Source organism: Amphiprion ocellaris, chromosome 9 (assembly GCF_022539595.1).
Source record: "Amphiprion ocellaris isolate individual 3 ecotype Okinawa chromosome 9, ASM2253959v1, whole genome shotgun sequence".
Taxonomy (NCBI): domain Eukaryota; kingdom Metazoa; phylum Chordata; class Actinopteri; family Pomacentridae; genus Amphiprion; species Amphiprion ocellaris.
In genome coordinates this window covers 33,874,325-33,890,377 of record NC_072774.1, presented here as the reverse complement: position 1 = coordinate 33,890,377, position 16,053 = coordinate 33,874,325, and the positions used below count along the sequence as shown (strand labels likewise).

Genomic DNA, 16,053 nt, shown 5'->3' with positions numbered 1-16,053 from the left:
TGGCTGCAGAGATACAGTTTGGACGGTCAGAAACGTGTCAGTCAAGAAGCAGAGCCCTGTTCAGGTAGCACTGTGGAAAAGTATCTCAAATACATTTTATCTGCAATTTTCTTCATGTCAGACTCATTGTTTCAGTCATTTTGAAGCAAAACAATCCAAAAAGATATGTGGACACAACATTTTTAGTATGAGGATTTACTGCTTACCTTTCAGTTACCGGAGCTGAGTAAAGGTTTTAACTAAACCAACAATTTAAAAATGTCAGATTAGGTTCAGAGAAATTGTGATGGTAAATTAAAGAGAATAAATCAATTACCTGATAGAATAATTGGATGATTTCTCAGCCAGTTACAGACGCAGTCCTGATGTAATTTCATTTTGAAGATAAAGTGCAAAGATTCAACTTAAAGAGCATAATATTAAAACAATTACTACTACTACGACTAACAAGGTAAACACTCAGAGAGATCAGTACTCTGCCAAGGCTGCTTAGTCATTGTATGATTTCCAATGGATAAGTCCCGATATGTCCACAAAGGTGGATTTGTAGTATGATCACAATCCTGTGATTGTCAGCAGGCAGCTGACGTAGTGTTCCCTGGTTGTCATGGATACAGTGACGCCGTGACACATCATCGCAATGATACATAAATCTTTAACAAATCCGTGGATCCAGACTATAAGCCGCAGCACTGCCAAAATCTAATCACTTGGTCCTTGTGTCATTTCTGACCTTCCCTGAAAATTTCATCAAAATCTGATAGTCCATTTTTGGGTAATGTTGCTAACAGACAGACAGACAGACAGACAGACAGACAGACAGACAAATGTAAGGTGATCACATAATAATAATAATAATAATAATAATAATAATAATAATAATAATAATAATAATAATAATAATAATAATAATAATAATAATAATAATAATAATAATAATAATAATAATAATATTTAGTCCTTAACACACAAATTCATAACCGCTATTTTACTTTGAAATCGGAAGTGATATTCCCCCTGACGCCAGCTTGACGCTCCGCTCCGTTAAGCTGCTCACGGTCGGTGATTAACGGACAGGTCAGAGGCAGTCGGATCCTGTTCGTCATTCTTCAGTGAGGACCGTCGCTCAGCGGACGTTTGAGAGGACAGCGGGGACTCCCGGTTAGAGAACACCGACACCGATCCGTAAATGCTGCCGGACAAGACGATGATGTCCCCGTGGGACCGCTGGTACTCCGCCAGCTGCTGCCTGTGCTGCCATGTCCGCACAGGAACCATCATCCTGGGGGTCTGGTACATGGTGAGCACCGCCTCCTGTTACTCACTGCATCCATGGAGGCTCCAGCAGGGAAACACCACCTGATCAGAGGTGGTGCACGCAGGAGGCATTTTAGAATGGAGTAGTTTATCCTTCTTCTTATTATTATTAACACACAAATTCTTACTTTCAGAAATGGATTGAATTATTTTCTTTAAAGACCATATTCCAGCATACTTTATCTCTAACTTACTGATATCTGGAGTTGCAGATGTCTATAAAAGAAGAAATCTGCATGTAAATCTGACATTGTTTTGGTCACTTTAACCTCATCTACATTTTTTAAAAACTAAATAATAATTCTTAAATTTGCAGATGAGCAATAACCAATAATGTGGACATTTTAAAGATTATTTGGATGAATTTATGGATGGAAAATCTCCATGTCTTGTGTTTTCTGCTAATGAATTCCTGTGGAGTGTGGATTAAACAGTCGATGCATCAGTGTGTCTGGCTGATGTACAGGAGATACAGGGTTAACTAAACCAAACACGTGGAAAAATCCTCGGTGCCCCCGATGAATAAATTAGCAGCGGGCCTCTTCAGGTAGCAGGTCTTTGTGTCAGGCTGTCTATTGACTGCGGAGAATTTTCCATTACATTCACCTAATCAGTGGGGATGTATGAGTCATCTGCATAATGAGCTGCGCCTGCCAGACCAAAACAAAGACTTATGTGGAGCTTTGACTGTATGTGTGTAATCTAACATGGTTACTCCAGGAGTTGATTTAATGATCATTTTTGGATGTCTGCTGTCACTACTTATAAATAATTAGGGGACATATGAGACACCTCTTGTATTCTGCAGATTACTGATGAATCTGTTATGTCAGGTGACGGGTTTAAGGAGCTTTAAATGCCATTTTCACTCTGAACTGTTCCACTTTGCTCCTGCCCATCTGTCCATATCGTTGCCTTTATCTTCCCATATGTCCTGTGTCCTTAAGCTCATCAATGCTGTGGTGTTGCTCATCCTGCTCACAGCGCTCAGTGATCCTGAGCAGTACCACCTGACCAGCGCCGAGTTGGCTAATGACCTGGATGTCATGGATGATGCCAGTAAGTAGCCCAGAGGGGCCAGTGCTTTATAGTAAATGTCCCATAAATCACCCTGCAGAGCCGTAAAGTAGCACACAGAGGTTGCCACTAACAGCTGAATTGCTATGGATTTTTGTATTCCAGTCTTGTTGCAAATAATTACGCTGTCTCGGGTCAACAGCTTGTTAGCATTTGGTTCTGGACTCTGTGGTGTTCTGCCTGAAACCAAATCTACAGCTGACTGTGACGGATGGCTTTAACTCTCACTAGTGGGATGTGATGCTCTCAGCAGGGCTGTCACCTGACTAATGGAATGATTTATTGTGTTATAATTGTGTTATTAAGGGGACCTGACACATGGAGGTCCAGGTCTAGACAACAGTCGGCACTCCTGTTATGTATTAATCCAACAGCCACAGATGTACAGGCCTAATGTCCATTTGTGGAGCATTGAAAGTTTTCTTAACACACCAGGTGTCGCAGGAACAGTCTGACTGGAGGTGTCCTGCAGCACATGGTAGGCTCTGATTGGGAGTGACTGCAGTGTCCCAGTTCCAGAGGATTAGGGCGTCCTATGATTCATTAGCACAACTTGGACAGGCTGGTGCAGAAACATAAGAGCAAGAAAACTGTAGCGTGGTTCAGTTATTTCAGCAGTTTTTCCAGATCTGACAAACAGCAAGCCATAGGGAAAGTTATTGTGAGTTGTTGTGTGAGTTACTGTGTGACTGTTGGTGTGAAACATTCTGCTAATCCCAGTCAATAACAAATGTAGTAGACTGTTTTCCAGCCAAGCAGCTCTCGTCTGACAAAGTCGTTATCTTTGTCAGACGAAAATTTATGTTCCCCAGATCTACTGAACATGATGCTGTGAACATTTTTAGAAGAGTCTTTGGGAATTGGATGTGATGACACACTGACTGAAATAAACAGTGAAAATTAAAAGACGTGTAGTTTGTATTTCTAATTTGAGTTCTTTTGTTGCTCCAGACATGTGCATTGCCTCAGCGATCTCTCTGCTGATGATTCTCATATGTGGGATGGCAACATATGGTGCATACAAGGTAAAGAAATGCTTCTTCATACTTTATAACCTTCAGGTGTTGATCTCCATACCATAAATGCCTCCAAGCAGTTTACAGAAATGATAATGTTGCTTCTCCACTAACAGTCTACATTTACACTATCATTCAAAAGTTTGGGGTCACTCAGAAATGTCCTTATTTTTGACAGAAAAGCAGTTTTTTTTCAATGAAGATAACATGAAATGAATCAGAAATCCAGTGTAGACATTGTTAATGTGGTAAGTGACTATTCTAGCTGGAAACGGCTGATTTTTAATGGAATATCTCCATAGGGGTACAGAGGAACATTTCCAGCAACCATCACTCCTGTAGGGCACCTGTATAGCTCAACACGTTGAGCAGGCGACCCATGTACAGGGGCTGGTCCCCGACGCAGCTGGCCCGGGTTCGATTCCCGCTCGCGGCCCTTTCCTGCATGTCTTCCCCCGACTCTTCTCCCGTTTCCTGTTTCTCTCTCACTGCACCTGTCCAATAAAGCTGATAAAAGGCCAAAAAAATAACTTTAAAAAAAAAAAAAAAAAAAAAAAAAATCACTCCTGTGTTCTAATGCTACATTGTGTTAGCTAATGGTGTTGAAAGGCTCATTGATGATTAGAAAACCCTTGTGCAGTTATGTTAGCACATGAATAAAAGTGTGAGTTCTCATGGAAAACATGGAATTGTCTGGATGACCCCAAATTTTTGAAAGGTAGTGTATATTTCAAGTCTTTGAAAATCAAAATCCAAAAACCGTGCCTTTTGATTTCTGATTTTAAATGCACCGTAATCTTCCTGTGACCCAGTTTGAGCTCTGATTTATGTGAACAGTGCTTTTTTAAAGAGCTTGATTCTCTGATCTCAGATGATATGTCAGCCTAGTCATAATACCTGTGTTTTTGTTTCAGCTGCGTGCTGCCTGGATCATCCCCTTTTTCTGCTACCAAATATTCGACTTTGCTCTCAACACCCTGGTGGCTGTTAGCATTGTAGTTTACCCCAACACAATACAGGACTACCTGCAGCAACTGGTAAGAAACCTCTAGGGTTTTCCTCTCAGTGACACGCATTGGCAGAACTTCTTTGTGGTTCAGAAAGGCCTCTTCAAGCATTTGACTTGATGGTTTCCCATGTCAGTGTAGATGTCACAGCCACAGCTGCCTCTACTAATGAGTGATGCTCCTGTAACCTCACATCATCTCTCTGCTGCTTATTGACTGTTTTTCTGACTCCTGTGCAGCCTGAAAACTTCCCCTACAGAGAGGAGGTCGCTGCTCTCAGTAACGTGTGCTTGGTCCTCATTGTGCTGCTCTTCATCGGCTGTATTCTTGCCTTCAAGGTAACATTTTCTGTCATGTTAAATTACCTTTAGGGTTCTTTTTTGCAAGAATCCTTTTCACAGCAGACATTTTTGGCTTTTGACAGAAGGAAAGCTCAAATGTTGAGTTACATCACATGGCCACCACTAACAAAGGCTCTGTTCTATCAGGTTAGCCATGATACACATTAGCAGGGTCGCAAAATAACTAAATGGAATTGAGACGTTGTTTGTTTTATTTTTTATATGTCAAAGTCATGTAGCTGAATAATTTCTGACTTGCTCATAGTGTAATAGCAGAATAACTGTAAGAGTATTTTGCTTTTTCTGTTTCCTGGAAAGCTATAAATTTACTGTGGCAAGTTTCTTCTTGGGGCTGCACAGTGGCTCGGTGGTTAGCACCGTCACCTCACAGCTAGAAGATCCCCAGTTCGCAGCCTGGGCCTGGGATCGTTATGTGTGCAGTTTGCATGTTTTCTCTGGGTTCTCCAGCTTCCTTACACAGTCCAAAAACATGCTGAGGTTAATTGGTGATTCTAAATTGTCTGTAGATGTGAATGTAAGTGTGATTGTTTGCCTCTATATGTAGTCCTGTCCAGGTGTCCTCTGTCTTCACCCTCAGTCAGCTGGGATAGACTCCAGCCCCCCATGACCCTAATGAGGATTGAGTGGTTTATAGATAATGGATGGATGGAAATTTCTTCTTGCCACTACTCATTCATTTGTATTTTTTCTTTTTTCTTTGCCACATCAGCACCAATAATGATAATAATGGTGATAATGTCGGCTGGGCAACTCAAATCTCAACTACTAAGTGTCTATGGTTTTTGCAGGAACACATTTATGTTTCCTAGATAGTTGGACACTGCAGAACTGTGCTATGCAAAGTCTTTTTCATTTACAGGAATTACAAGAGGTCTTTATTAATCCAAGTGTGTCCCACTGAGCCCTGATATCCCTCTGGTTGTTTGGAGTTTTAACCGTCACTTGGGCACTGTGGCAATTACTGGAAATACACAACACAAGTAGGCACAACAAATCCCAAGGACTTTGCCGATTCCCAGCATCTACTTCTAGTACCAACACAAGTTTAATTTGTCCAGGACTTTGCTCATAACCAGATACCAGCAAAACTCATTGCAATCCCACCAGACACAGATGTATTTGTATTTTGTACTCATTATCAAGGGTCACCATGCTAAACACTACCTTGAAATGGCATATTTAACAATAATGACATCAACAATCTCAATAATCTAGCACTTTTCAAAAGCAAGTTACACAGAATTGAATACAGGTAGACATAATACAGAAAAAAATCTCAGCACACTGGTTAGCATGTAATCAGCAGCTTGTTTGAATGGAGTTTGCATTGTACCTGCAGGAGATCCAGTAAACCTGTCAGATGCTCTGATGCAACTCTACCAACAACCAAAAACATTTGTCTTCTGTAATAACCAAGCTGAAGTCGGACATTTAAGTTTGGGACTCAAAGGGACTTTTTAGATTGCAAACACCATGAGGTGCACATAATCTCTATTTTTTATCTTCACTGGAGTCATTTTGAAGTGATGAAATAATTTGCTTTGCACAATCAGCATCATTATTGCTCTGTCAGTATCATTTTTCAGTTAGACTGTGAAGTAAATAGAGTGATCTCTGTTGCAGGAAATAGATCTGTGCAAATTCCTATGGAGATGGTTAATATAGCCAGGCTGTCAGAGCATTACAGTAGCTTCTTAATTGGATTATTATAGAAGTTAGAGAGCTCCGTCTGGCTTTGGCTCCTGCTAGTGGATGGATGCAGCAGATGGTGTTGTGTTTGGCCGTAGTGTTCCAGGAGCAAACTGCCTGCTGAGAGCCAGATGATTCCAGGATAACAGGGAACAACAGGAACTTGTTTTTTCGCTACTATAAAGTGATGTGCAACCATCAGATCAAACCTGTAAATAGAGTCTGGAGTCAAAAAAAGGGACAATTTCTTTAAATACCACAATTTTATTATAGCCTTTAATGGACTTTGTTTCCAGGATACGATCTGAGTGTGCAGAAAACACACATACAGCCCAGCTTCTCTGGGGATGGAAAGTCCTAATTAGATTTTGGGACACCTTTTGAACATCATTTTGCACAGTAATGAGGAAAGGCTGGTTGTCCTGCAGCAGCACTGCTTAAAAACTTGACAGCTTCATGTACTATAATGAGCCTAAGAGTCTATTCTGGGAGACTGTACTTACTGTAGGCACAGTTCAAAGTGGCAGCACTAACATGCTTTTTAGCACTTATGCTTCAGATTTTTTGTTTTATCTGTTAGGATGCTAAGCTCAAAACACAAAATATAACTTAGGTGAATGGTTGTGCCATTAATTTTGTGACTAACAAATATTTTTGATCTAATCATGGCACTGGCTGAAAATGAAAGGAAATCAGGACGATTAATCTTAAGAGGGGCTTTCGTTTGTTGTTCATGTTTTCATGGCAGCTCATCTAATAGTTGTTGAGATATTTGAGCCAAAGTGGGGGATCGACCAACGCTGCCATCCACTGATCCGTGCTGCTACTGTGGACAACAACTATTTGTGTGGAAACAAATGTGCTTACTTGAAATTATTAACTATCATTTATGAGTTACAATAAACCTAAGAGAGGACGGTCTTTAAAGTAATCATCAATGCTTCTAATTTGCGTTTTTTTCTCTTCCTGTCTGACATCAGGCCTACCTGATAGCCTGCGTGTGGAACTGCTACAGATATGTGAGCGGTCACAGTGGTTCTGAAATCCTGCTCTATGTTACAACCAATGACACCACGGTAAGTTACCTCCGGTCATCTGTATTTTGTCATTAAGCTCATATCACAATGACGATGTCATAATCCAATATCAGGGTTTGAAGGATAAGACTGAAAAATATACTCTTAATACTTCCCCTTAGAGTGAATGAACTTAGGGCCACAGGTGTGCTTTCTGAGGAACTTACAACCAAGCTCATCTATTTGTAGTGGGTCATTTCAGAAGTGGAGGACATTTGGGCTTCAACATTTTTGAAAAATAAACCTTGTCTGCTCTATATTCATCAATAATAGGTAATAAACTATCAAAGGCTTGATTAACTCAGCTTACACATCAATGGCATCATTTTTATTCCATGTTTTCTGTGTTGTTTGCTAACCCTACTCTAATCCATGCTAATGTGATCTTTTTCTCAGCAGTAGAAGCTAGATATTTAGCTAGCTGTTACTGCTGACCAAGAGGACAAACTGACTGATGGAAAACAGTCCAAAGAATTAGTCTGATAATATGAGGTAGAGTGAGACATTCAGTCAAGGCTGACGATGTTATGAAAATATGAAAACTAGAAGAGAGGACATAGCTTTGCTCTACCCATTCTTTAGGAAAACTGTTTGATGATGTTAATCCCAGAGTTTCATGTGATTCACTGTTTTCTTCTTCTACCATCTAAAAAGGTTGAGCTGACAGGGTTGTTGGGGGACACACGTTCCATGAATAATAATTATTATTTTTAAAATAATATTTGGATTAAAAAAAATGTTGCCACAATTACAAGAGACATCAATGAAAAAAAAATACCAAAAAAGGAGATTTAAATTTCAGTTTAACTGTTTTATTTGAGATTTAATTTCATCATCAGGAGGGTGGGACAAAAGAAAAATGGCATTTTAGGGGGACTCCAGACTGATTTGGTATTTAAAAATATTTTCAAACATTCTTTGCTCCTTTTTTTTTTTAGATTTTGTCTCAGGACAAGAACATTTACACAACAACTGCATGTTTTAGCATTTTGTACGTGGATTATTTGAAATTTGATGGGTGGGACGTAAAATGTCCTCCAGTTCTGGAATGACCCAGAGGCAAAAAAATGTGTTTTAAAAGGTCTAATTAATTTCTGAAATCAACTGGTGCTGTAGTTTTTAGCAAATTTTATTCAAACAGGAGTATTAGGGCATTTGTTAGGAAGTATTTTTAGCTGAGACTTAATAAACTTTTTAGTACAACACTGAGGATTCACAGCAGCAGCAGCACACTGTACGTGGGACTGAGCTAAAATAAAGTACAGTGTGGCTGTTAAATGGTAATTAGGATCATCCAGCACAACAACGAGGCTCACTGACAAGGCACAGCAGAATAAAACACATCAGGCTCTGACTACACAGACAATACTTAGCATCAGTTGATGGTTGACTTTGGTCTTTTCATTGAATTTGTTGACAGTAAAACAGAGTTAGAATATCGGCAGACTTATTGTCTACAGAGAACATGGAAGAACATTAACACTGGGCTGTACCACGCTTTCTATATTGGTTCATTTTTCGGGAAGTCACAAAAGAATTACACAAAAAAACTGCAAAAAAGTGATTTTCTACTGGCGTGTTTTCCGCTGTCAGACCACTTGTGTGAATGTTAATCACATTTTCCAATGAGCTGTTACAAACGTCTGCATACTCTCACTTCAACATCAATAATACAGACATTCCTCATGTGCAGTCTACAGCTGTGCAAATACTTCTGTCAGCATTAACTGTAAGAGGCAGATATCCACAACAGATTAAAATGTCCAACAGGAAAAACAAGTGATTTACAGGTCAGAAGATATCAATGAAATATATGAAAAACAAGTCTCAAAGTGTTGCACGCACACATAATTTATGTCGACATCATCATGTAGAGATCTAACATGAAACGATATCTGATCTTGAGTTTCTTCTTTCTTCCACTTCCAAAAGCAACAAAACAACTTCTGGGGGAAAATGATTACCTTATTCAATCCAGACCGCTGGTCACGTTTTTATCGTCTGCGTAGGTTTCCTCTGCTCAGGCCAGTCTGGCAGCCGTAAAGTCATCATGCTGATGGGAGGAAGGAAGTATAAAACTGGGCTGTCGTAGCAGCTAGTTTTACAAAGACTACTGTTGCATGGGTGGATGAACAGACTTGGATGGAGAGATGAGGCTCTCTGCTGGCAAAGCCATTAGGATGGTGGCTGAGGCTTAGTGCTGGTACAGTAAGTGAGCTCTGTCGGGGTGTTTCTGGGCCTCCTGCTGGTGTCCTGTTGCCCAGATCTGGCCCCCTGACCGCTGCTAACTCACTGCCCACACACCTATTAGAACTGCTTACACTTTGACAGATGGAAGGAAAAAAAAGAGATTTTTGCAACACTAATGACTGTTTGGACTATTGTAAAATGTGGTTTTCTGGCTCCATTAAGACTGATATTTGACCTTTTAGCATGTTGAGTTTCACAGGTATTTTGTGCAGCTGAAGACTCCTCTGAGTGTAGCATTCCACACAGTTTGAAGCAGCTTTATGCACCGTGTGGCTGTATGTGATGTTTTGCTCTGCTGATGTGTAAAACACCTGAGCTGTAAAGAGAGAAACAGGAGGCCAGTCTCCAGCTCGCTGACATCATGAGTGAAAAGAGCCAGATAAAAAGCAGACTGAGCCTTTATTTCCTAACATCAGCCTCACCTCCGCAGGTATGCTTTTCCAATTTAGAGCCAGGCGTGTTCAATTAAAGCTCCCGGTAGGTTTGTGGCTTTTGGTTAGCAGCTCGCATGGCTGTTCATCACTTACACAGTGGTTCGGTCAAAGGTCCACTGATGGAAGCCATATGAGCAGAATGGCATACAGAAAAGTGATTCACACTCACACAATCAGGTGCATTATTTGGCATTAAAGGAGCAATCAGTAACACTTGACATGTTTCACAGAAGAAAATGAGCATAGTGATGTGAATGATGCTATAACTGTTTGTGTCCTTGTAGATATGGTCCCTGTGCTTGTCCATCACAGTACACAATGAAGTCTACAGTGATAACAGTTGTACATTTAACTTTCTGTTTAATTTTTAAAACATCAGCCTAAAAATAAATGAGAGTTGTGCAAACAGATTTTCAACTGTATCTAAATCAGGAAAGCTCATGCTAATGCTAACTTTCCATAAGACGCATGAAAACTGTCCAGTTGACTATTTAGTGTTTACATCTGACTCTTATAAATCCAAAGCCTACTAACTATGCACATGCAGCCTATATAACACTGAAAGACTAAAGCTAAAGCTACCCCACCCCGGTAAAAAACCATCATCCTCACCATCTGATGAATCATAGAAAACAGAAATAAACATTAACCCTTGGATGGATTGGATGCTGACAGTCATCCTTGGATAAGAAATACAGTGTTTAGATTCATGCTTCAAATAAAATCTGTCACTTTTACAGAACTAAAGAGTCTGAAGATGAGGAATCATTAATGAATCTGGAAAAACTACAGCTTGTTCAGTACTGGAATTATGGGGCTGATGATGGCAATACCAGTTTTTAGAGAGCAAAAATTTCTTATATTTATTTCATGGCCGTTATAGTTTATGTGTATGCAAACAGTATGATAGGATTATTCTGAAATAGAAAATGAGGGGCTATTTTTTATAAAATTTCCAGCAATTTACTGAACAAACTAGTTGTAACTTACTGTGAAGACACTGCTTTACTCACACCACCACCTGCTTAGGTGTATATACTCTGCTACATGTGCTGCAGACAGTAAACAGAGAATTGTAAACAATGTAGTTGGAGCTGCTCTGCTGGACAAACTATGCAATGACACTATCTTAATTACCCCAATGACAGGGCTTGTTGTGAAGGCAAGAAAAGCAAATGATAAAGAGGTTTAATTATAAGAGTATTTTATCATTCATGTCTAAACAGTGTAATTTTATTTATTTAAGTCAACTACAAGAAACCACAGTTCAATTCGGCAATGATCTACATGGAGGCTGTCTAGTCCCCAGTACACACCAAAGGAGAGTTTTATCACTTAATTCCTTAATTATTTAATACCTTCCTTTAAAGGTCAGTAGAGTTTATTGTCACAAAGTCCAAACTGCCCTGCCTGTTTGACTGAAGCCCTCAATGGCTCATTGTTTAAAACGTGGGACACACAGGTCAGACACCTGGTGTTTTTGTATATGAAATCCAGTGAACCATGGAGGGAACCTATATTTCTGTTTGCCCTGCTGTCAGCAGCAAAACCAGGATGAGTGCCGAGTCACACCTAAGATGTTCTGACTCCACACAGCTTCTCTGCTGAAGAGATGAGCAGAAAGGGAGCTTAGTTTTACACATTTTAGAACGAAAAAGGCCTGTAAATATGTTAGAACAGGTTTAACACAGCAAACCTGGTAAGACCAACAGGCGCTGAATGAAATATGACAAACATCTGTTCTTAAACATTGCAGATCTTATATAATATATAGAATACGCTGTCTGGTATATTATTTAGTTTCCTCATGGTAAATTCTATATCTGTCAAGTCTGCTCTGAGCAGAGACATCCGTCCAACTCAAACTGTGACTTCTGTGATGCAGACAGCCATTAGGCAAATTTAGGCAAACTCACCACTAAGCCTACTTTTACTTCAGCGTGAGGGATGAATAATAGAAGACAAATAAACAGATGTGCCCAGTCTAGTTGGTGGCATACGGCTTTGAAACTAAATCTGGACGCTCACATCTGTTTTCCTTTTTGACTTGACATACTGTCCTGGATCTTGTCCATCACCCACGTTATTCAGGACATTGCTTTAGTGTACTACGCTGCCTTCCCATCTTTTAAACAGTCGAACACATTCACACTATATGGCTGAAGACCAAAATACATTTCTGATCAAACACTCCATCATACTGGACTACTTTTTTTTTATTGTTACTGGAACCAGAGTGTTGGCCCATTACAGTGGTGAGGACTGAAATAAGGATTGAAATAAAGAAGCATGGATTCCTATGAAATTTTGCACTCACATTCATGGTTGGCAGAGGATGGACCCTACTGACACTGGTGATCTCACAACTTTTTCATGTAGTGCCACCCTGAAGTGTGTATTTTTATTGAGATGTCTGAGCAGCTTTTTGATGGGTGTGCCAATACATTTATTTTTTACATTCAAGATGAATTTCAGTAGGTTTGGTGGTCCCCTGACACTTCATTTAGCACTGTCACCAGGTCAGATAGTCAGTTTGTTACATACGTTGTGTTTTGGGAAACATTCAACCTTGCAATATGCCTCAATGTACAATGAATAAAATCAGCAAAATACTTGATAAACAATACATATGGAATTATGTTGTAAACAAAAAAGTGTTAATTTTCAGTATTAATCTACAATGTAGAAAATAATACAAATAAATAAAAAGCATTGAATGAGAAGGCGTGTCCAAACTTTTGACTGATAGTGTAACTGTTGGGTAGGAAAGTATAATAATGTCTACTAATAAAAGCATATGTTTTATGCATAAATCTATAGCTGTCAAACAAATGCAATAGAATTTTAAAAGGGATATATTTCCCCTCAGAAATGTGTAGAGTAGAATTATACAGATCAGCCGCAACATTACAACCACTTTAGTAATATTGTGTAGGTCCCCTTTGTGCCGCTATGATAGCACAGATCCGTTGGCTGGTCATGTAGTGTCTGGAAACAGGACATTGGCAGTGGATCTTGCAGGTTCTGCAGGTTGTGGGGTGGGGCATCCAATTAAGGACTGAAGCATTCTGTAGATGCTCAATCAGATTGGCATCTAGGGGAGGAGAGGGACTTGAATGGACTTGAACTCAGAAGCTAAATGTTGTAAACACACCTGCTGAACATCAGCATGGTAAAATTGTCAGGTAGCATGTTAGCATATAGCTCAAAGTCCTCCTGTGCCGTAGTACAGCCATCTGCTAGCATGGCTGTTAACTCCAGTAAATCTACTCAACATAACCTTTATTGGCATTTTATCTGTAGTATTTATTCTGATGTTTTAGTCCAACATGCTTCCTGCCAGACACTCCTTACATACTTTCATTTTACATATTGCATAATCATATTTAGCTGTAATCCTGCAGTCTAGCCTTTTTATTCGGAACATATTGGTTTCTGTGCCATTTCTTCCCTCTGAGTTTCCAAATATTTCACTTAATCCAAAGTACAGGTTTTGGAGTTTAATTCTTCACTTTGAAATAACACCAGAACTGATGGAATATTATGCAACTTCATCAAAACATGCTCATACACTGAGAGAGATTTGACATTGTGTTGGTTTTTATGGAGGGCTGCACAGTGACGTGGTGGTTAGCACTGTCGCCTTGCAGCTAGAAGATCAACAGTTCGCATCTCGGCCTTCCTGGGATCTTTCTGCATGGAGTTTCCATGTTTTCCCTGCACATGTGTGGGTTTTCTCCAGGTGCTCCTTCTTCCTCCCACAGTCCAAAAACATGCAGAGGTTGCTGAGGAAACCATTTTTCCCTTTTCTTTCTTATCTTCAGGTGCTGCTGCCTCCGTATGATGACAGTGTCAGTGTCCTTCCTAAGCAGGCCCCTCCGCCCTACACTACTGCGACAGCCTGAAAACACTCCCAGGATCATCCTCACTGGACCCTGCTGTTAATATGACCCCAGCAAACTTTATGCACCACACTGCCTCTCCAGTGTACAGTATATCCATGGATATATTGTAGCTAAACACACATTACAGTACACCCATGCATGCACATGTACATAAGCACTGAGCACACATGCACACACACCAGTATCACCACCGTGACCTCTCATCCCTTCCTGCTGAAGTCCTGTTTCTCCTGTAGCTCTTCTTCTGTCTCTCATAGTATCCAGACATGATGTGCATTTTAATGCATTTGAATCTGGGCGAAAGCACTAGAAAGTTTGATAGATGATCTATATTTTTTATGAACTGTCTTTATGCTGTCTGTGTATCTGTAATAGTATTCTGTGAGCCCTACCTTTGATAGATCTATTTATCTTATGCACAAATGCAAACCAATGAGTGAAGAGTCATCTAGTGTTACCTGTTTGTCTTGTCTCTGCTCATGATCAGGGTTGGATTGCCTTCATTCATAACTTTCTCTCTGACCGGGAGCACTTTATAGACCCATGTGTGAAGTGTCACCTTGACTGGAAGTTTCCCAAAGAAATGCATCTGCCTGTATTCTGACATGATCAAAGAGCAACCTAGTCTATATCGAACATATCACCTTGTTTTACTGTTTTATTCAACTGCAGACAGAACTGTCTTGTATCAGGAGTGTTGAATTGTGCTGACTGGCTATTTATAACTTTTAAATGTAATTGTGTGTTTCTACTGATTGACGAGAAATGTCTCGGGCTGCTATTTATCTATTTTGACAGCACAGAAGAAGCACTGATCTGGAATCAGTTTGCTCTTTGAGGAAACTATGAATGAGTTGCTCGAGGAGAACCTGGAGCTTAATAAATATGGACCCTGGTTGTGTTTTTTCAATTAAACCAATGGGAGCTTCTGCTCTGTGTAAACACTGTACGAGTTCGTTCCACCAGATGCAGTAATTGGCAAGCTGCTCCCTGGACACAAAATGTCCTGCAAGGACACGGAAGTCAAACCTGAGGACCACTGCTGTATGAAAAATAAAGATGTGACATTTATTTGCCTATTAAAAATACATTTCAGCGGTACATGTGCGTTTTATTTTGACAGTGAAGCTTCCACTACCATTCAAAAATTTGAAGTCACCCAGATGATTCCATGTTTTCCATGAAAACTCACACTTTTATTCATGTGCTAACATAACTGCACAAGGGTTTTCTAATCATCAATGAGCCTTTCAACACCATTAGCTAACACAATGTAGCATTAGAACACAGGAGTGATGGTTGCTGGAAATGTTCCTCTGTACCCCTATGGAGATATTCCATTAAAAATCAGCCGTTTCCAGCTAGAATAGTCATTTACCACATTAACAATGTCTGCACTGGATTTATCATTCATTTTATGCTATCTTCATTAGAAAAACTGCTTTTCTTTCTTGACATTTCTAAGTGACCAAACTTTTGAATGGTAGTGTATATAAAGCTATACATTACCTTATGTTTCAAGGATGAGATATATTATTACAGCTATATTCAAAGCAAGTCATTATCAAGTAACTAACTAGAATGAATAAGTCTCTGATTGTTTCTGTGATTAACAGTGACTCTTCATCTTCAGTGGCAGATGTGCCCCTGGAAACTATTTGCAGTGAGAGGTGACTGTGTATAAATGTGTTCATTGTGTGGCAGACAGGTAACCCCAGAGTGGTTGGAAGTGTGATGTCTCCACTTACAAAGTCTTTCCATAAACTACTGCTCAACTGGGGATGTGGAGAGTTCATCCAAGCATCACTTGTAAAATTACAACACACCTCTTTCACAGTGTGAGAGTGTCAGCCCTTAGAAACTGCATTAGACTTCAAATTTGTCAGCTCCCTGACATCCTGGCTTCATTACAGCTTATTT

The 16,053-nt window shown here is 39.9% G+C and overlaps 1 protein-coding gene across 1 annotated transcript; it reads left to right on the top strand.

Annotated features, from left to right (window-relative positions):
• Positions 1-1,044: 1,044 nt before the first annotated feature.
• LOC111569414 (lysosomal-associated transmembrane protein 4B) lies at positions 1,045-15,234 on the top strand. Its single transcript, XM_023271505.3, has 7 exons — positions 1,045-1,300; positions 2,265-2,376; positions 3,346-3,419; positions 4,325-4,447; positions 4,657-4,755; positions 7,449-7,544; positions 14,053-15,234. Exons 1-7 carry the CDS (start codon positions 1,190-1,192, stop codon positions 14,131-14,133), a joined length of 696 nt encoding a protein of 231 aa, XP_023127273.1. The 5' UTR covers positions 1,045-1,189; the 3' UTR covers positions 14,134-15,234.
• The last annotated feature ends 819 nt before the right edge of the window (positions 15,235-16,053 follow it).